At 33.4% G+C, this 21,534-nt stretch overlaps 1 protein-coding gene across 4 annotated transcripts; it reads left to right on the plus strand.

The window, feature by feature from the left end:
• Positions 1-444: 444 nt before the first annotated feature.
• LOC110453487 lies at positions 445-12,739 on the plus strand. 4 transcript variants are annotated; one of them, XM_021502441.1, is made up of 4 exons: positions 445-532; positions 10,075-10,137; positions 11,606-11,809; positions 12,545-12,739. In XM_021502441.1, exons 2-4 carry the CDS (start codon positions 10,083-10,085, stop codon positions 12,691-12,693), a joined length of 408 nt encoding a protein of 135 aa, XP_021358116.1. In that variant the 5' UTR covers positions 445-532; positions 10,075-10,082; the 3' UTR covers positions 12,694-12,739. The 4 variants fall into 4 exon arrangements, with proteins under 4 accessions (XP_021358116.1, XP_021358119.1, XP_021358117.1 ...); XM_021502444.1 differs by lacking the exon at positions 445-532 and adding an exon at positions 3,946-4,026; XM_021502442.1 differs by lacking the exon at positions 445-532 and adding an exon at positions 5,871-5,965.
• Positions 12,740-21,534: the final 8,795 nt, after the last annotated feature.

Consider the following 21,534-nt stretch of genomic DNA (forward strand, 5'->3'; position numbering starts at 1 on the left):
AAGAAATATTAAACTGCGATATCTTCTAACCATAAACATGTGTTTCAGGTACCGATAAGTACCCGCTGTTATGTATTAACGTAGTGGTAATTAGTTGTTTAACTACATATATATTATGCATAAACAGGATGCGTAATTATATTACTTAAAATGCACATTTCTATGTCTTACTGTAAACAAATGCAAATGCAATCTTTGGAAACATTCTTGTTTATCATGTTTATTCAACAATTGGTTATCAGGGTGATGCATGTTGATGTTTTATGCACAATGTTTGGTAACTGTTTTACATATGCTATGCAAAGTGACGCATATGGTAATAGAAACCTGTAAGTTATTGATGAAAAAAAAGGAAATCTGAATTAAAAATCTTTATTCAACTTTTGAAATCGAATATATTATATAATAAACGTCTGCTAATTTGAATCAAAAGTGTGACTCTGTTTGGTATAAAGGCACTGTTTCAAGCCTTACAATGAGTCGTGAACATATTTGTCAGAAGTGTTGACTGGACGCTGCAGATCTTAACCACGTGAGTGGTTTTTTTTTTTGGTTTTTTTTTACTAATTCATTACGTTAGTTATCCTACGTATTCACAATCACACTATTTCATAACTGTAGTAGTTGAACACATTAATGAAGTAGAAAAAAATAATTGAATTTATACTTTTTAAATTGTCGTTAGTTGTGATGTTGGAAATAATATCCTGCTTTCGCCCTCGATTTTCTCGAGTGTTTGCAATATTGTATTTCGGTACTAGTGTTGGTTTAATATCATGTACAATGTATCAAATCTGATTATTTTCATATGTTGTCATATTATTTTGTTTGTTTGCTCGTTTCCAATGTACGGGGGGAGGGGGGGGGGGAGAGTTTTTTACGCATTCACTTTTATCTTTTGTTTAATCTTTCATTAATATGCAACTACCTTATGTATATATTAACTACTTTTAGTTACATTTTAAATAGGTTAATTTACTTGTTTTCACGTTTGCAAGAAGAATTCTTCACTGTAGTTGGCATTTTTCTACTAACCGCCCGAAGGGATAATATGCGGTATCATCAGCATATTATATAAGTAATAACTGGTGTTAATGCTACAACTGTATGTCCTTTGTAATTTAGTATTATTTTTATTTGTTGCTAACTATTTATCTCTATGTTATTTGTTTTGATTTATAATTGTTCATATTTCTGTGTCTTAATAAAGGGCGGATTGTGTCGAAAATTCCTCGATGTTACTATTACCTCTGTGAAATGTAAGATTCCACAGTGATATAATCAAAGGGCAATAGTTCATAGCTCAAGTAACTAAACCATAGGAAAAAGTCTTTGTAAAGCTCATTGGTTTTAATTCGAGCAACTCATAATACTGTGCTAATTCATAGGTGAAATGCACGTGTGCGCGGGCTCCATTTGATTTCGTACAGTATTATGAACAAGGAATTGTTTTTAAAATGAAAAACAATGAAAAGTTGATCCCTTATATCTATATAAAAAATGTATACAAGTATCGCATTAACTAAGTGTCTGAAGTTGTAAATATGTAATGGTATGCCAAAAGGGTATGATTGATGTAAGAAAAGTAGTGGTATGATTCATACCTTTAACATTTTCACTTCCACGAGGTTACTGTTGTCAATAAGATCTATCATTTATTTTAATTTTATAATTATTGTACCTACAATGTAATAAACATTGTACCGAACCTCACTTTTCGAACTTGTTTTGGCATATTTTCAAAATATCGGATTTGGTACATAATTACCTTCAATTTCCAAGAATGGGACTACGAAACCTAATGCAGTTTCTTTTATAATACCTGTCCTTGTATCCAGGAGTGCAGCAACAATGTTGCACCTATTCCAGAGTTAGACATAACAATCAGTAATGTTACATTTGTTACGTTATATGATAATGACCATGCCAATATTGATGTTGCTAAATTTATTATTTTTTATTCTAAAAGAAATCAAACACGGATTTCTTTAATTATGCGATTGCAATATCAACCTTATAGCATCAACCAGTATTTCAAACAGGATACATTTCCTGCTTCTAATGGTTTTTCCGTAAAGAACTGTTCAAACCTTCCTTTGAACGATAGTAACCATTAGCAGAATAAAAAACCATTTTGTATGTTAATTATGATGAAAGAATTAGTATTCACTGTGTTTGAGAGAATTGGCGACTGCAATGCGCTCCTAGACAAGATAGTAGACTACGCGGCTAGGGTCTAGAACAGTGCAAACATGTATTGTATTTATCATCTAAATTATAGAGTTGAATCATAACGTAACGTGTCCTTTGTTTAATTTTGACCACATTGTAAAATGACGTTGTGCTATACAGACCGATATCACAAACCCTTTCTTGTCAGATATAACCGTTGATGACGTCATCGTGTGACCACGGTATATTTGTTATGTGTAGTATCGAAACGTGTTTGTTTCCTCTTAATCTACCGTATACCTGTCATTGTTATTCTTCCAAAAGTATGACGACTTGTCATGTTTACATGTGCCACCATCACCCGTGTTATAATATATTAAGACTTGCCCTGTTTACTCATGCCACCACCAACTGCGTTATAAAAACATCAAGACCTACTCTGTTATTAGTTATTATGTGTCACTACTAACGTGTTATAAAACATTAAGAATTAAGTGTTGACATAATTACCACTACCAACCACGGTATGAAACATTAAGACTTGTTGTAATTACATGTGCCACCATCTACCACGTTATGAAACAATAAGACTTGTCGTAATTACATGTGCAACCGTTTACCTCGTTATGAAAAGTCAAAAGAAATAGTCAGTTTAGCAATGCTATGCGCTTATATATGCATATTTTGTTTAATTATCAAAAGTGAGGGGAATGCACTTAGCAATTTATGGTTTCTATACTTTTTAATGTCTACATTTAGAAACAAATCCGTTACGTAGCATTTATTCTTATTTATTTGTGCCCTATCGTTAGCTATCTTTCTCTTGGTGGTCGGTTGGCGTAGCGGATAGAGCACTCACCTTTCCAAAAAGAAAAAGGTCCGGGATTTGACTCAAAGATTCGGCATTTGGGTCATCTGCCCGTTCATGTGGCTTTCGCCGGTCAATCTTGTTTCCTCCCAAGTTAAGAACCTTAGCGCGCTTTTATCAGGGGTAAACAACAGTGTTTACAAGATATAATACTTTTTTTAATAATTGCTGTGAACGAATATGCATTAATATAATATGAATATCAATACCGATTGGTGGCTTTCATAATAAAAAAAATATGTATATCAAAATGGACAAATATAAACAATACAAAATATCAGATTTGAAATTAATTAAACTGTATAAACACTATTTCGGAACACATGTGCACGATGTATACAAATTACATTGTGCGCCTACTATTTTCCGTACCTCAAAGACGAGATTACCGCATTAACATAAACCCTCTTCCATAAAAAATGGGTGTTTATACAGTGATAGGTAATGTTTTGTATTCATTACATGAAGCAATTAAACATTGATACAAAACATCGTCATGTCATTTTCGTTTCAGATTGGCGTCAATTGCCGTCGTCGCAACTGCAATTAAACTTTGATGCATGTGATATTGTTAATGATGAAAGAAGTATTGCATTTTAAACTACAATGCCTTCAAACCATAAACATGTGTTTCATGTACTGATATCTGCTGATATGTATTAACGTAGTTGGCAATTAGTTGTTTAACTAAATAAACTGTATAACAGGATGCGTAAATACCTAAAATGCGCACTTCTATGTCTCAAAGTACCAGAACACATTGTAATGCTATCTTTTGAAGCATTCCTTTCTATTATGTTTATTCAACAATTTGAATTAAAAATGTTAATTTAACTTTTGAAATCGAATATATTATATAACAAACGTCTGTCAATTTGAATCAAAATCGTAGCTCTGTTTGATATAAAGGCGCTGTTTCAAGCATTGCAATCAGTCGTGAACACATTTGTTAGAAGTGCTGACTGGACGCTGCAGACCTTACTCATGTGAGATTGTTTTTTCTTTATTTCACTGGGTTGATAATCATACGTATTCACAATTACACTATTTTATTATTGTAGAAGTCGAAAATATTATTTAAGTAGAAATACTTAAATTTATACTTTTAAATTGTCGTTGGTTGATGCAACATTTGATGAAGGAAATAATAACTTGCTTTCTCCCCCGATTTTCTCAAGCAGTATTGTCTTTCGGTATCAGTGTTTGTTTATATTATTATCAAATCTGATTAATTTTATGTGATTGGATGCTCTTTTTTTGTTTTCGTTTTTTTTTTTTTTAAATATCTTATCTTTTGTTTACTCTTTCATTAATATGCAACAACTTTATGCAAGGATTAACTACTTTTAGTTACATTTTAAATCGGTTAATATATATTGTATTCACGTTTTCAAGATGAATCCTTAATAGTAATTAGCATGTTGCTACTAACCGGCCGAAGGGATAATATGCGGTAACGTCAGCATATCATATAATAAGTAATTACTGGTTTTAATGCTACAGTTGTTTGTACGTTGTAATGTTGTATTGTTTCTATTTGTTGGTAACTGTTTATCTCCGTGCTGTTTGTTTTGATATCAAACTTTTTATGTTTCTGAGTCTTAATAAAGGGCTGATTGTGTCAAAAATGTTGCACTGTCGATTAAACTACTTTAATATATAATATTTCTCGGTGATATATTTAACGTTCAACAGTTCAGGTAACTAAACCACAGGAAGAAATCTTCTTAGCCCTCATTGGTTTTAAATGGAGAAATGCAGCTAATTATAGAAGAAATGCGCTTGCGCATATACTCCATTTTGATCAGGTGACGACGACAATGACAGCAACAATTAAGACTCGCAGTTTAACGATCTAGACGAAGATAATTTAAAACCGATCGAAGCATGGATGATGGCATTTTAATTGTTCATTTTGTATTGTTGGGAAATGTTTCATTTACTTATTTCGTCTTTGCGTATTGCAGAGTTATCTTCTCTTGGGAGCAGGGATTGATTGTTACGTCATTGGTGTGTGTGAGAAAATTACGTCGTTTTCTCAAAAATTGATGACGTTACTCTCACAAACAAGTGAGGTAACAATCAATACCTGCTCCCGAGAGAAGATAACTCTGCAATACGCAAAGACGGAATTTTGAAAGCATGGTTGTGCCATTTTTCAACCGAAACGTATGTCATACAGTATCCAGAACAAGAAATTTGTTTTATGAAAAACAATGAAAATTAGTATCCCAGATATCCATCTGAAAAAAAATGTATACAATTATGGCATTAAGTACGTGTCTGAAGTTGTATATATGTAATGATATGCCAAAACTGTATGATTGATATAAGAAATATACTGGTATGATTCATACCATTGCCCTTTCTTCTTTCACGAGGTTACTGTTGTCAACAAGATATAACCTATTTGAATTTTATATTTGCTGTTCCTAATATACATTTTAGCGAACCTGACTTTTCGAACTTGTTTTTGCATATTTTTAAAATTTTGGAATTTTGTTTATAATTACCTGTCCTTTTTTGACATAGCGATGACCTTATAACGTTCTATTAAAAGATTCACATTCCTGTTTTTGACAGTAAGGAGGAATCAATAACCTGATGAATACCGCGTTAAATGAAATTCGGTGAAAAGTACATAATTTAAGCATTGTGACTACTGCCTTGTCAAACCTTACAGATAATTAGTGTCAAACTTTCTTGAAAATGAATTCATAGACAGGACAGGGGATTTGTAATACTTTATTAAAATATGTAAGAAGACGCCATTTTGATTAATTTCTTTAAATTAAAATAAAGGTCAATTGTTGTTATATAAATATCATATATATAGAAAATTAGCTAATTTGATTTAAATGCTTAAGACCTGGTGATGTTTTAAGGGACGCGAGAGACAACAGGAACTATCGCAACAAAGCAGAGGTAAGGTAAAGACTTTTGTTATTCATGATGTTAACACTTTATTTTGCCGGATGATGCGAAGTTGTATTGTTTTTAATTTTATTTTGTAATTGACATTTATCCTACAAGTTCATAGTCGAATGTGATACATTTCTTATCACATAAAATCAATGTCCATTAATAAAACACGAAAAGTAGCCAATTCCATAATAGTATTGATCTACCTATTACATGTATAAAAGCTTGTTATATTCACTCAGACAAGGATTTTGATATAGCATAAAGGAGCTTTATGTTGTAAAGTTTTAGGCCTCTTAAAAGATATTGCAGACAAATGGAATAAAGCGTGTTTTAAGTCACCTAACAGTACTGTACTGATTACTCAGAGCAGAACGCAGTGCAATGTCTAAATTTATATTTTGTATGTGTTTTGATAATGAATTTGTATTCAAGATTTAACATTTCATCTTGAGGTTTAAGACATATTATCAATAAATGAAGCAGCCAGAATCGACCAACTCTCTTCAACGTCATCATTGTTATGATTCCACCACCATGACCTCGTTAACCACAGCAAGCTTATGTAGGTTTATATTATGGTAATGCAGAACAATTATAAAGTTTTTAGTGTAATTTCGGTCAAATGTTTTATCAATTTAGGGTTCATTTGCAATGTCCAAAATATAGCACAATCAATTTTTGGCGAGAAATATATTATCATCAATTTATGAAATCACTGTAGTCATAATATTATAATCACATGTAATCGTCTTTGTTCCCTCAACCTAGGTGCGTTTGTACAAATTCGTTTACATATGATAAGAACATAAACAAACTCACCTTTACACTTCCCTTTCTTTTGAGTTTGAAATATTGTCTGTTTGAACATATATAAATATAACAACGTACTTATCAAATTCCTATCGATGATAAGGATATGGACCTGCCTAACTTGTCTTTCAGATTTCGAAACGTCAAAATAATCAGTATAAACAAACAGTCTATTTCCAGCTCATCTTCTTGCCACATCAAGCCAATATTCAAAACGTTTTACTACCAGATCTTAAACTAAGTTCCATATTGCAAAAAGACACTAACCCTTCCTTTACACTTGGTCTCTTTTTCAGGGTATCCATGTAAATAATTCGTTCGTTCGTATGTTTTTAAAAGAATTTGACAAAAACAGTGATGTTTCAGATTGACTTAATGATACCATATTATGAGCATCTATGTTCTATTTATTACCATCTATGTATTATCAACAATTATTGAAAAATGTTGAACATTGTTAAATATATGAGAACATTGTCTTTAAAGTGCTATAACACCGTGCACAACTTTTATTTCTTGACGTTTTTGTTGGTGACAGGGAGCATTTGCATGTCTTCAAATTTTAGAAAGTGTTGTATGAGATTTAACTGAAGTATTGTTATTGGCGAACTTTATAAAGTAGTTTGTAGATGATAAACATATTATCTTTGTATTTTCGGGGTTTGTCGTTCTCTTCGTTCACATCACTGCAGTGGCCTCTCGATTTCTGCTAATGCGAAAACGTTCGTGCGACAAAACCCCAAAAAAGTTAATTGGTCGTTAACTTGGTTAATTATTCATCTGGTTTATCGATCTCTTTGATGTAGGATTTCTATTCATTAAACGATTTTATATTGATACCATAAGGTATTCCATGTATTATACACTGTATATATATATGTGTCTCATAAGTAATAACTACATTTATACATAATATAAAAGTCTTATATATATAAAACATAAAACACATTAAGCAATAAAGTTATTTAACTTTCACCAGGTTGCTTCCCTTTAGTCACAGCACAGGTGTTTATAGTATAGTTATTATATATGTTCATTGCTTTATTTTCTTTCATGTTGATCTCTTTTATTGACTTTAGTTACACTTTTTTTTCTGTGTTCGTCTTTAATCGTTAAAATGAATGTCTTTTTCTTAAATAATCGTTTAAAATTTACATTGCTATCCACCATATTTTTTGATTGTTTGTTAACTGATACTGTTATAAAACTATTGTTTTTGTGTGCTTCAGTTTTGTTAAAAACAATATTTATTATATTTTGTATTTGTTTGTTTAATGATTCTGTTGTAGCTTTTTTCAGTGACTTTTTTTTATTGTTGAAAACAATATGCATCATAAGTTCATTTTTATGTGAAAATACTGTGGTCGTATAACGATGACTGAATTGTTATTTTGAGAACTGATTCATAACAATAACTAGAAAACGTGTTCTATTGAAATAAGGATGTATGTATACAGAATTTAATGGCGTAAACAATATACAGTTTCTATTTACCTCGATGCTGGTATATGATAAGACGTTTTTGTTAATGTTGCGAACGTGATTCATCTGATAGAGAATTACACTGTGTTACACAATAATGTAAATGAAACATTTAATCTTACGTTGATGGATGCTTGATAACCCAAACAAATCAACATGTTGACATTACCAATGAGTAAACTGTAATTTATAGGAGACATTTGCATTGCCTATTTTCAATAAATCATATTATTATAAATACAGTTCTTACATGAGGTCAAATCAGGTTGCTTTGTTACTCATTTATGAAATATTAAAATACTTGTCACGATATTATTCGTCACTGGCAAGTTATTGAATGAACTGTCACTGTGTTGTGATAGCTTTAACTCCATCAACTGTCTGTTTATTCAATATGGTTTTCATTTCGTTCTGATCGGTTCGAATATTTGTCAGACAAAACGATCACGTGTGGTTATACACATGAGTTTTACACGCTATAGTCGCGTTCATGACACTTTGAATATTTAAGCTGTCAATTATATAACTTTGCTAAAATTGGTATGTCTGAAAGTTTTTCTGCTGCCAATATTCTAATGTTCGAGTAATATTTGTAAAGTTATATATACAGATGAATAAACATAATTTTGTCGGCGGTTAAGATGAATATTCAGCTTTAACAATAATTAAAACAGCGATTTCCTACTATTAAATCAAATCGTTAACTCATTTCGTGAATAACTGCAAATACACTCACGCTAAAAGCGTTTATGTTATTTCCTTTTCTACATTGAAAATCATCAGCATAACGGTACGGACCAGTTCTAAATGTTATATTTGAAATTTACTTGATGTCCGCTTCTATTTTTCAAAATGATGGTACTTGATGTACGTTGATAAATTCTAGTTCATTATTGATGAAAAACATGTTTTTCTCTCATATATTCAGGAAATATTGCATATTAAGGATAAGTTTGTGATCTCTATAACACACAAACATATACTGTGCAAGCTGAAGTATTTATATAACAGATTTTAACTATTTTATGTATAACGTGCTGATATATTTAAACATCAGATGCATGTTGCTGTAATGATATGCAGAGTACATGTTGGTATAATTATACATGTTTACCAAGTGCACTCTGACGCAGTTTATATGCCAGGTGCATTCTTACATACTCCGTACAGAAATAGCAGGTGCATACTGATATTTGTATATGAAAAGTGCATGCAGATCGATTTAATAAACCATTAAGGATGACATACGTATTAATCTTCTTCGGGCTGACATGTTTATATAAATCTGGCATGATGACACATTTACATACAAGATGCATATTGACGACTTCACATACATGTAAACACACTAAATGCATTTCTATATGTATATGCCTTGTGCAGGCTGATCTATTGACATACAGGCGCATCTTTATGAAATAATTTCTAGGCGCTTGCTAATATGTTTATATTCATTATATCTGTTAATATAGACGGTGGTAGCTGACATGCTTATATGTGTGGTGTAAGCAGGCATATTGGCATATATGCCTTGTTTTAAATAACACATAAGTATATACTAGGTGTAAGCAGACATATTTATTGATCTTGCATAACTGACAATTTTTTATATCTGAGGTTTCTGACGTATGTAACATGTCACTGAAATACTAAATCCATTTATTACTGAACCGTTTGTTTCGAGTGTCTCTCCAAATTTCTAAATCTGTCTGGTTGTCGCCTGTCTGTCTAGAAAATATGTCTAGAAAATACCTGTAGCATTCATTGTGGTAAAGTTTCCCTTTACTTTCATATCATGTATTTCCTTTTACTTGCAGAAATAAAAATGACGTCATTACTTCATTCCGGTGTGTGGTTGATCGGAGGTTTAGGAATAGCTTGTAAGTATATTGTAATTAAATCATGAAATATAATCAATATAACTATACGTCTAAACATTTTGACATGTCCATGTTTGATAAAGTTTCTAGAATTGTCCACAATGTGCTCGAGAGGGTTAATCAATATGATTTTTATACATCATAAATATTTTCAAATAAACCATGAAAAAAGAAATTTGGTGCATTTTTGCTTATCTTCGAAACTGCCCTTTCTAGCACGCATGCGTTTTCTAAAGTTGTAATTAAATTTTAATTCATATATTTTTTGTTAAAACCATAAACGAATCAATCAAAACAAAATACAGTCAATTAATAGAGAAGGCAGTTGAAAAGATTTTGTCTCCTTTATTCAATGAAGGACATGTGTGTTCTGAATCAATTATGTGGGTCTGTCCTTTAAACAGTTCTTGCTATCGCCTTTCCTCAAAAGGTCCCGAACAGATCTTTCTAACATTGCATATGCAAGTTTCGCTTGATCCAAGGCAGGGAAAGTTTTATGTTGAGCCTCATCAAAAAACGAAAACGAAATTGCTGCCAGGTTCATCTTTATTTTGAAAGTTCAATTTTGTTTCCGCTATTTCGCAAGAGGTACACGACATATTTTTCTCGAATTTCATGCATTGGTTCCTTCGGTCCATAGTTATGATTGGGAATACTCTGAAAAAAGACCACCAGGCACCCTTCCTGGATTTTGGTGGTTTAAGTTTCTAATGTTTTTTTTTTCTGTACAGGAACTGAACAGATCTTTCTCTTATTACAAACGATGGTTATCCATAGTACAGTGTTGTACATGCGTCATTCTGAGACTGATTGGACAATAACCAAAATTGCCGCCATCTTGCCTTCGGGGTTTTCACAGACTTATCGCTATTTTGTTAGAAATAAACAATGACCTTACTTTGAAAAAAATTCTCTCAAACCAATCTCAATACAATTTTAATGAAAAATTACCAAAAATTGTATTTACTGTTGGCTAGACTCTAAATCAAGCAGGAGAAATAAAAGAGGAGAAATATAGACAAAAGACAAAACTTAATAGAACCTTTCATAGACGCGATATGTTTTATACGTTATAAAACTCTAGAAGATAACTAAACAAATTATTTATAAAAGAGTCATTGGTATTACTTTATTTTGTCTGATGACATCCTTTACCCCAATATGTTTTAAATCCAACTGAGTCGACTTAAGCAAACTTTGCTTCATTTTAGACGACAATAGTCATTTAATTGTCAATATTACTGAGATTATGAGGGTATGCGACAAACATGCTAATTTGCAAACATTTAACGTACAACGATTTTTTTTAATACATGTAGCTATACATGTCATGTTCGATAAGGGAAGTAAATGCTGTAAAAATATGATAATTTTACCAGTTTTGGATTGTGTTCTGTATCTATAAGGGTATTTTTGACCTCAGTGTTTTTATCACTCATTTTAATGACTTCTTTTACTGATTTTACAGTTGCAGTTTATGGCGAAATGTTTCATGAGTGTGTCAAGTACAAGGATGAAGTGCCTGAAGTCACCGGTGCCTTGAAAGTTTGTGTTAAAGGATGGGAGGGCGAAACGTACTGCAAATTCTACAACGATAACTGTCCTGAAATCCAGGAATGCATCAACAATGTTGCGCCTATTCCAAGGAATAATCACTGCATGGTCTGTCCTGGTACGTACTCCCCGATTATGTGTTCATCTTACATATGTTTTTGGATATCAGCTACCAGGATTATTTTTGGTCCGAGTTTTATCGTTTTGAATAGCAATTATGTTGTTTTTACACCTTAGTATTTTTTTTTTTTGTATTTGTTTTATACACACTTTTTTAAGTATTACGATAAGGAAATACATATTTTCATGTTATACAAACATAATTTTATTGATTAAAAAAGCACCATTAATATTTATTAAGGTGGAATGTTTTGGAAAGAAGAGTTACATTACTAAGGAGCAGTGTAAAACAGTAAATGATGTGGGATCATTTCTACTGTTACGTAGACTTGGGCTGGTGTACATTGACGCAGTCTTTTTCTTTTCAGTCTATCGATAAACAAGTCAAATATTCCTCCACAAAATTAAACATCACATGTAAATTTCGAAACATTAAAACATCTAGAATGTGTATATGAAGACGTTCATTTTGTATTATAGGAACAATGTTGTCGTGGTGCTGATTTTAAGTTTCTGATGTTACTGTTGCTGTTCGGGTTGGGATGATGGTTTAGTATGGTCAGGGGGGGCAGAGGTTAAACACGTATAACAACCAATAACAATATCAGGTATACAAAAGGTCTGCTTGTTATTTAAGTAAATAATTTGAAAATGGTAAAAGAAAACATGTCCTATTGCTAATGAGTAAATGTGTTTTGTGTAATATTGTGTCTATTTACTTTTTTATGCACAGAAACCGGTTGCATCTACCACGGGAATGATATCCCCTCTGGCGAAATGTTCGATTCTGTCGACGGAATAAATAAATGCCAATGTTTTAGAAATGGAAAATACAAGTGTGAGACCAAGGAACTGGGACAACCGATTAGTTTCTGTACGTAATGATCAGAATGCATATATTTGTTACGAATTAAAGGGATTAGTGATGTTCTATCTTTGTTATTTATTAAGCATATTCATTTTACCAATTAATCCTAAGTTCCTTACATATATTTTGATATACTTATGTGATTATCAATCTACAAAGTGCGCTGGATTTAGTATTATATTTTCTCAAATATGAAAGGAACTGTAGATGTTGAAAATTCACCTCATGGCTTGAAGCATCGCAAGAAATAAGAAAAGTGAACTATAAAATAATTTAGAGGTTTGTTCACATTTAAGAACATTTAAGATCAATGTTAGAATGAATGATAATATGCTAGCCAAGCCTAGGCCTAATTGTGTCTGTATGACCTATTAGGGACAAGCATAGCGCCAATTCCATAAAACAATGTATATATTTTTTTAATTTGTTATCAATCTGATTCAAAGGTTGGCTTCTACATTCAATTTGTCGGTACATGTATCTTATTAAAAGCAAGATACGAGTACTCACGAGGATACCAGAGACTGTGTAACAGCGCAAAGACCTAAGGACAACTTATCACATAGTGTCAACAACAAATGGACAAATTGTAGGGTAGTCAACACATGCGACACAATATACAAAAGCACAACATCGTACATGCAAAATGGTTATCATACTTTTTGCTAAACATTTTCTTCATGTGGGTGAGTATGTATTATGCGAAGTTCTTTATAGTTTTTATATATGTGCCGAAATGACTCAATTCAGCGACGCTTTATTAACACTTGGTCATAGATGTGCGAGAGTCTTCGAGCCCCCTCGTCTCGATTTAGAACTGGCCCACTGCGGCGTATCCAGATGGCTTCCTTAATCTGCCGCTTGAACAGATTGCTCTTTGTGTCCAAAACTTTGGAGTTATCCTAGTCAATCACATGGTTTTTCTGTGTGGCATGGTCTGTGATTGCCGATTGATTTATCTGGGACTTCGACTGTTTTCTTTCAGATCTGGTGAATTTCCTACCTTCTTGGGTTTCTGTATCTTTCCGGTGTTCACCAATGCGGACCCCAAATCGCCTTCAAGTCTCTCCAATATACGACGCGTCGCAGTTTTTGCATCCGATTTTGTATACGCATTCTGCGACGTTTTCTTTAGATGTTTTATCCTTAGGGTGCTCTAGGATATTGCGAACATCTTGTGGGGCTTCATGGCTGTTGCTTTGCCATGACCGCGATATATCCTCTGGATGGTTTCGGATATACCTTTTATATACGGGATAATCACTTGACCTTTTGTTTTGTTCTTATCCTTGATTGGCCTTTTCTTGTTCTTCTCCTTACTTTGACACTGGTTTTTTTTTACCCGTTGTAGGGCCCATTCCGAATATGCACATGTTCGCATTGCCCTATCGATGTGATTCTGCTCTTGTCTTTTGTCCTGTTGTTCTGTGACTATTGTATCACATCTGTTGAGCAATGTGCGTATGACGCCTAACCTCTGGTGTAAAGGATGGTGAGATTTGAAGTTCAAATATTGGTCCGTATGAGTCTATATACCAATGCCTTCATGGTTCCGTCTTCTTTCTGTTAAAGTAGGTTGTCTAGGAAGGGCATTGTGCTATTGGTTTCTTCCTCGCATGTAAATTTGATGTTGTTAGTGGCATCTATTGTGTTGATGTGTGGTCAAATATTTCTGTGACCCCTTCTTGATTATCTCAAGTATGTCGTCAACATAACGTTTCAATCAGCTAGGCTTGCATTCTATTGGCATAGTGTAGCTATGTTGAGTCATTTCGGTACATATATAACAACTATTGTACTTGCGTTTCCAGCGTAGCCGAAATCGACATCGTTTTTATGGACAACTCGTACATATTTTAAATCTTTGTGTGCATACGCTTCATTGGTCATTTGTCTGATAAAGGTGACAGTGTACATATCATACTAGTCATCGAAACGTCACATAGAACATTTTATTAGTTGTATAAAAAGGGTAATCAGACTATTTTATATCAAGAGGTGTTATATTGGGATATTCCACCTTGTTTATTTTTAATATGCGCTTACGCTTGAGGCACTTGCCGAGATGTTGCCTTGGTTAGATCATCACAAAGACCCGATTTCCCTGCCCTTTGCATATGCCGATGGGCAAGTAAGATCAAAAACGCATAAAATAATGTTTTTAACGCTCATCAATTTGAAAATATCTCAACACCCCGGGTTTTTGGGACGAAAAATATCTCGTTCAACGAGGTTTAACATTTATCCAAACGTTGTTTGTATAAAAGATACATAACTTCATCTTACTTATAACGTTAACATACTCTAGTAAGTGTTAATGATATCACGTCGAAAATGTTTACCACCAATCTGACGTTACACAATGTACGAAACACTTTGAAAGAAATCACATGACTAACATCATGGGATATGTATCCAAAGAACCATGTACTACAACGTAAACATAAAACATACGACAAAATCATCACAATCAAATTAAGTGTGTAACAGCGTCGACAAGCAAAACATGATATGTATCGAACGAATTGTCATCAAATGCGAACATCGCCGATATGATTTTTTTTTTATATCAGAGTGCAATATTTGCACTAGGATAATTGTCAACATCCACGATATGTTTTGATAATGATAATTACATAGAAGCCATTTGGAGGATGGTTAAGTCATTCGATAGTTTCAATGGTGGAAAAAGTAATATATGAAGAATGTATGTTTCTTTGAAAATATATCAAACTGGCATTTAACTGTATACTGTTTTTGTGGTCAGTAAAAAGATATTTAAGGCTAACAAATAATAAAAAGGATAAGGAAAAATTCATGTAGCACAACCCGTTGAGTGGTTTTATTTGTGACGTTTAGTACAATACATATTCTATCATCAACATCAAATAAAAGATCAGTGAAGGTATTGATTGTGTACAGATTAACAATATAAAATCGATGTTGATTCGGCAACACTGTAAGCGTATACGTATGTATACTTGAATGTTACTGCTCAAAATGACGAATTAAACTGACGAAACGATTCGGCTACACTTTGTATATGGAAAGTACAATCTACATATTACCTGAAGTCCCTATTAGAAGAATTACACCACACGAGTTTATTTTCATGTTTTCGGTTATATGGAACAACCTTTATACATAGCTACCCGAGAGCGTAGTAATGGCACCACATATAAACACCTTTAAGGTAATACGGTTGTGTCACCATTTCTCAGTAGAATTTCTTCACATTTTGTGGTTATATTGCTTTGAAGTAAAGAACATTTTCTGCCACAAAAAAAAATAAATATATAGGTTGTCAGAATTTTAAAGATTTAAATGGAAATTAAAAAAAAAAATGAAAGACACATTTTTTTGCAAAATAATGTCAATAAAATGATACTACCATAGATTAGTATTGCATTAATGAATATCAATTTAATAAATGCTTAAATTGTGTAAAAATAAATGATCTTTAAACGATTAAAAATTGACACTTAATAATAAAACCATATACACATAGTAATTGCATGGAGGAGTTATCTTTCTTGAAAAACTTCACGGTAGTGAAATAGGTAGCCGGTTTCCTGAAGTACAGAAAAGATTGCTTTGAAATACTTTAATATTGAAAGAACACACATTTCTGTCAATAATAAACATACCATATTCATCAGTTTAATATTAAACATTAGAATATGCGGAAATGTTGATACTGTCTCCCTACATTGGATTTTCAACTAGGGATGTACTTCCTATTTCCGTTTATCAATACACTCCTATAACCTTAAGAATAGACTAAATAATGTCAGGGCTTTACAAGAATTTTTGTATAATTATATATATAAAATGTATCAATAACGAGATGTGGTAACATATGAACATTATATATTTTAACTCAATATGTATATGTACTACTTGTAGTCTGATGAGAGAATTAGAAATGAACCTGTATTAGAAATATAATTATCTTAACTTTGAATTACTTATCGCGGAAAGTGCACACTTTAAGCGCGTATTTCGAACACCCTCAAGTATGTATATGTAATAAGATGTTTGCGACTTCGATGTTTCAGTGTTACTCCATCTGAAACCATTGCATCATTGCAGGACTGGATTGTCTTAAGCAATTCAACAAATATTACAAAGACGAAATAACCGCGTTAGAACAGCTTAAGTTGACAATGCTGTAAGGAGATGAGCATAACCCCTGGGATTTTTTATTGCGATCAGTTTGAATCCTCACATGGACACCACCAAATAGTTTCCTTTTCATAAATATCAAAATATGTAACAATTCTCACCTCATGCGTAAAGCTGGAATACAATGTCCAATTTCATTTCATTAATAATTACCATACCTGGGAACAAGCATCATGAGGGTCCCGTTCCCCGAAGAAATGGGAACACCCATGAGCTCTCCCCCGTCGCTGTCCCGACCGAGACATGCCGTCCAAAGCGAAAGTCAACAAAAGTTTACAAGCAGAAAACCACGGGAAAAAATAATAATATACGATAGTACAAAGTACGCAACGTAGAAAGAATTTCACCCGTAATATAAATCCGAAAACGGTTAAAATAAAGAACGTTTGCCGCAACAAACAACAGTCACTGAAATAAACAGAGGTCGGAAATTAACCCACACTAATGGCGAATCGCGTGGCACACCACCGGCACACGTGGAGTAACATAACCGGTCGTAAAAGGCACAAAATTAATTTTCAACAATAATTGATTGAATTGACAAGAGTAGATGGGTATAGGGCACACAAACTGCGCAATAAATTGAGTTGACACTCGAACCAAACCGACAAAACAAAGTTTTGAAATGGAGATAGCTTCCGTACCTCAGCAGGCAGCAGGCGCCATGAAAGGAAGAGGAAGGGAGATCACTCCGTGGCTCTGTCGTCGAGATATGGGTTACGTCACGGTAGAGAAGTAGGGATATTTGAATCTTTTGTTTTTGGGCTACAAAGATGGGTGTAGGTATTGTATATGCATACTAAAGTTATGGTAAGTATTACATCATGAAAATTGGTTTTACTTCAAAAACCTCAATTTTGTCTCTAAACCTATTTTTCCAACCTGCGTAGTTATAAAAGGAAACATTGCAGTTTGTAAGGCACGATATGTTAAATATACATGTACAGGAACAATGCTGCATAAGGTTTTATAATATCCATAGTACACAAAGTTTGTATATATATAAGCTTGACATATTTCTTAACTTAATTAAATCCAACCAACGAAATCTTAAATCAAACAAAATCTTTTAGTTTATGATAAGATATAACTGAATAACCACCTTCAAATTTCTTCTAAATAAAGAATCGGTTGTATATTTGCAGGATCAAACACGCTCAAATTTTCATGTGTATTCTCAACGATTTGTTCTCGAAACAATATACGCCTGTCACCAACGACATTTAGGATGTGTTGGGCCGACGTGAACCATCTTATCCTAGGGTTTCGGTCGAGTTCTGGGAGTATGTAGGAAGGATGCTTTCGGGCTGGCGGGAAACAGGGAAATACGATAATGTACATCAGCGTTAAGGATACTTATCTTTTTTACTCGAGGAAAAGCCTTGGCGGCATCTCCGATGGAAAAATAACATGGAAAAATAACGTTTTAAAATATAATTTTCTCATCGTTGATTTGTGGCGGTTTTATGGGCCGCAATTTCATCAAAACATATTATTAAGTAATATGGACGATCAATAATAAATTCAGGTGAGCCATTTACGGCATTTCGTTGTTTGGAGTTATATATTTATAGATTTTGATGAACGGAGGAAACAGCAGGAGGCAATTATAACATATGCTAAACTTGATGTTTGTAGTTATTTAGTATATGTTGACTTATGTCAAACCTTAAGTGAGTCGTTAGAAGAAGTAGGAAATGAGAAAGAAAAATGCAAAGTCTTACTTATAAGACTTATTTTTATTTGAATTTCTAATTAATTTTATCCTCGGTTACACAAGCGGCTCCACTTACGCCAGACACATATTGACCACGCGTACATCACGTGAACGGCCAACGCTGATTGGTCAACTTAAGTGGTCACGGTTGAGTGGAGCGCACTTAAACTTCACCTTCGTCAGGGATCAGCAACAGTGCACAGACTGATTTTTGTAAATATTGACAAAAACGCACCCTCCACCACCCCTCTGACGCCTTCCTTTCAATTAATGTTGTTTATTCAGTTTTATTTTATGCATTTCGTTGTAATAATTGGTATATTTTAACCGTTACTACATTATAAAAGATGTACATGTATATCTAAAATAACTTATCCATTAGATTATACAGAAGGAACAGGTATTTTGATTCATTTGCATTGGCGGTTTTATGGGCGGCAATTTCATCAAAAAATATTATTAAGTAATATGGACGATCAATAATACATTCAACGGCCACCCGTAGGTGAGCCATTTACGGCATTTCGTTGTTTGGAGTTATAGATTTATAGATTTTGATGAACGGAGGAAACAGCAGGAGGCAATTATAACATATGCCAAACTTGGTTTTTGTAGTTATTTAGTATATGTTGACTTATGTCAAACCTTAAGTGAGTCGTCAAAAGAAGAAGGAAATGAGAAAGAAAAAGCAGTTTACTGATTAGGATAGTGTATAAGTTGGTCAGCTTTCTTACATGGCGTTGATAGACTGTTTACGTTTTTGATAGTCAAAGAGCAGAGCAGGACGAATAAATGCCCGATGCATCTTGGATTTTCCCCCTTTCTTTTGCGATGTCTCTCCTGGTCTACAGGGTCTTGTAAAGTTATGAGACGCCAGCACTTATTTTATCGACACTGCTTTTTTATCTCGCCATTTATGACATTATTTTGTAGAAAATGTGCTACGAAGTTAGTTGAACCTGTCAACTACATTTATTCGTTGACTTTCGTTCGTATTTATGAGTTCATCATATGCCCCGGAGCTAGGTGCTGCATTGCTGAGTTCTGGTTAAGAGGTATTTACTCGCCATATTGAACTTGAGAACACTGCGATGCAAGCTCGCTTTATGGCAGCGTAGTAGGGAAAACGTTCGGTAAAAGAAGATGCCTGTCATAACCTTTAGGTTTGCTTGAGGTCGTCCTAAGTTAAAATTAGAGCTATCGGTTCGGTATCTGACAGAGTATGAATAAGTACACTTCGTGAGAAGCGAATAATGGGTTAGGTGTTTCTTTGTTGTGACGGGCCCTGGAGACATTTTAAAATATAGCTGACGAACAATATTATGGTGAACATTTTCTTACTCACCCAAACTTCATAATTATTCTCCAAACTATTTATACAGTGTTTACAAAACTTGTCAAAAGCCTGGATAAAATTGGCATATTTGAAGGACATGAACCTATTAATATTGTTCCTTGACATCTTTCGTGAAATTGGTTAGCGGTAAATGCCATGTCAAAATGGTTACCTGCAATAGATGGCAGGTACGCTTTCTATGCGCTTTCTTGTGAGTTTCTGAAATGTATACCTAGCTAAATATACAATTTCGGCAATGCCAACAGATATAGTATAAATCAGTATCAATGCATGTGGGTCAACGATACTTTGCATCGTTATTGTCCTAGGTATACGATTATGTTATCCATGCTTGGATTGGATCACATTTAGCAACAAAGTAAGCATCCATATCCCACTGTACTGTTGTTGTTGTTGTTGGGGGGTGGGGGTGGGTGGNGTGTTTTCACTGCGGCCGTGCAACGTAGAGTAGGGGGATAATATTGCGTCAATACAACGTTAATGGGGATAACCGCTCGTCCATACAAGGTAATAGTATATATATATATATATATATATATGTGTGTGTACGGCAAGAGGCACAACACGTCGTTGATACACGGAAGTATATAAAAAGGTAAAAAGGCAATACAATAAGATAACAACGGATACTGAGATGGAGAAAGGAAAACGAAAAGAGGAAACGCATTCCTATCAAAGGAGAGAGTAGTACTTTTTTACAACAATAACGTTTACTTTAGCTCAAGTGTAAAATAACATTACGTATAATGACGTCAGCAATCGGTAACAACGTATGCATCAGCGTCTACCTACAGTTAAGTTCAGATTTTCTGTATTCTGCAAAAAATGAAGCAAGGAAAAAAACTCTGCCTTAGAACTCATATTGAATGGGTTATATTTGAAAACTAAGTTATATCGAAAAAAAACACCCAAAAATAAACAACATCTGAAATAGCTTTCTCCGTATCTTCCAATCCTTGTTGTTTCATATGGATCTAAAGTCGCTTAACATGGCCATTTGTGTGTCTAATGCGTACTGTAGCACCTCATTACTATGGATTTATGCAGACATAGGGTTATATTTCAACATGGGTTCAGTCCATCTTGCATTAACTATCAGCACATAATTGTCATTATTGTAACATGTATATCTAGATAATGCGTTTATATATATAGAGACAAGTGCAAACCATCTGCATATATAATATCATTTCCTGCTTTTTTCTGTCACATTGATAGCGTACGACACACCACAACTCAAAATGTCAACTTCAAGTTTTGTATCATAGGATGATATTTCTGACCATCATGCAAGTTATCCTTTTGGTACAAAATGAATAGATATAATTTGAGAATATTACTTTGCCATTGTGGTTTTAAAAGGCGGATATCTTCTCTACTGCTCTATATTTCGACTATTTTATTAATAATCCGTAAAAATGTTACATGTATTAATTAAGTCAAATAAAGTTAGTTTACTAAATTGTGACTTTGGAATAAGGCAAACACAGTGACGTAGGTTTGAACACGGAATGAATACAATGAGGCAATTATTCGTAACTGTATGGTTGTAATTTATTCACAGATATTTTAGTGTGTTACCATGTGCATAAAGAC

The sequence above is a fragment of the Mizuhopecten yessoensis genome, unplaced genomic scaffold (assembly GCF_002113885.1).
Source record: "Mizuhopecten yessoensis strain PY_sf001 unplaced genomic scaffold, ASM211388v2 scaffold7333, whole genome shotgun sequence".
In the NCBI taxonomy this organism is placed as follows: domain Eukaryota; kingdom Metazoa; phylum Mollusca; class Bivalvia; order Pectinida; family Pectinidae; genus Mizuhopecten; species Mizuhopecten yessoensis.

Excerpts from the sequence above, each read along its gene's own strand:
- LOC110453487 (XM_021502441.1), top strand. The coding sequence starts at position 10,083 with ATGACGTCATTACTTCATTCCGGTGTGTGGTTGATCGGAGGTTTAGGA. Across the intron at positions 10,138-11,605 it reads CGGAGGTTTAGGAATAGCTT|TTGCAGTTTATGGCGAAATG; the intron begins GTAAGTATATTG and ends CTGATTTTACAG. Across the intron at positions 11,810-12,544 it reads TCACTGCATGGTCTGTCCTG|AAACCGGTTGCATCTACCAC; the intron begins GTACGTACTCCC and ends TTTTATGCACAG.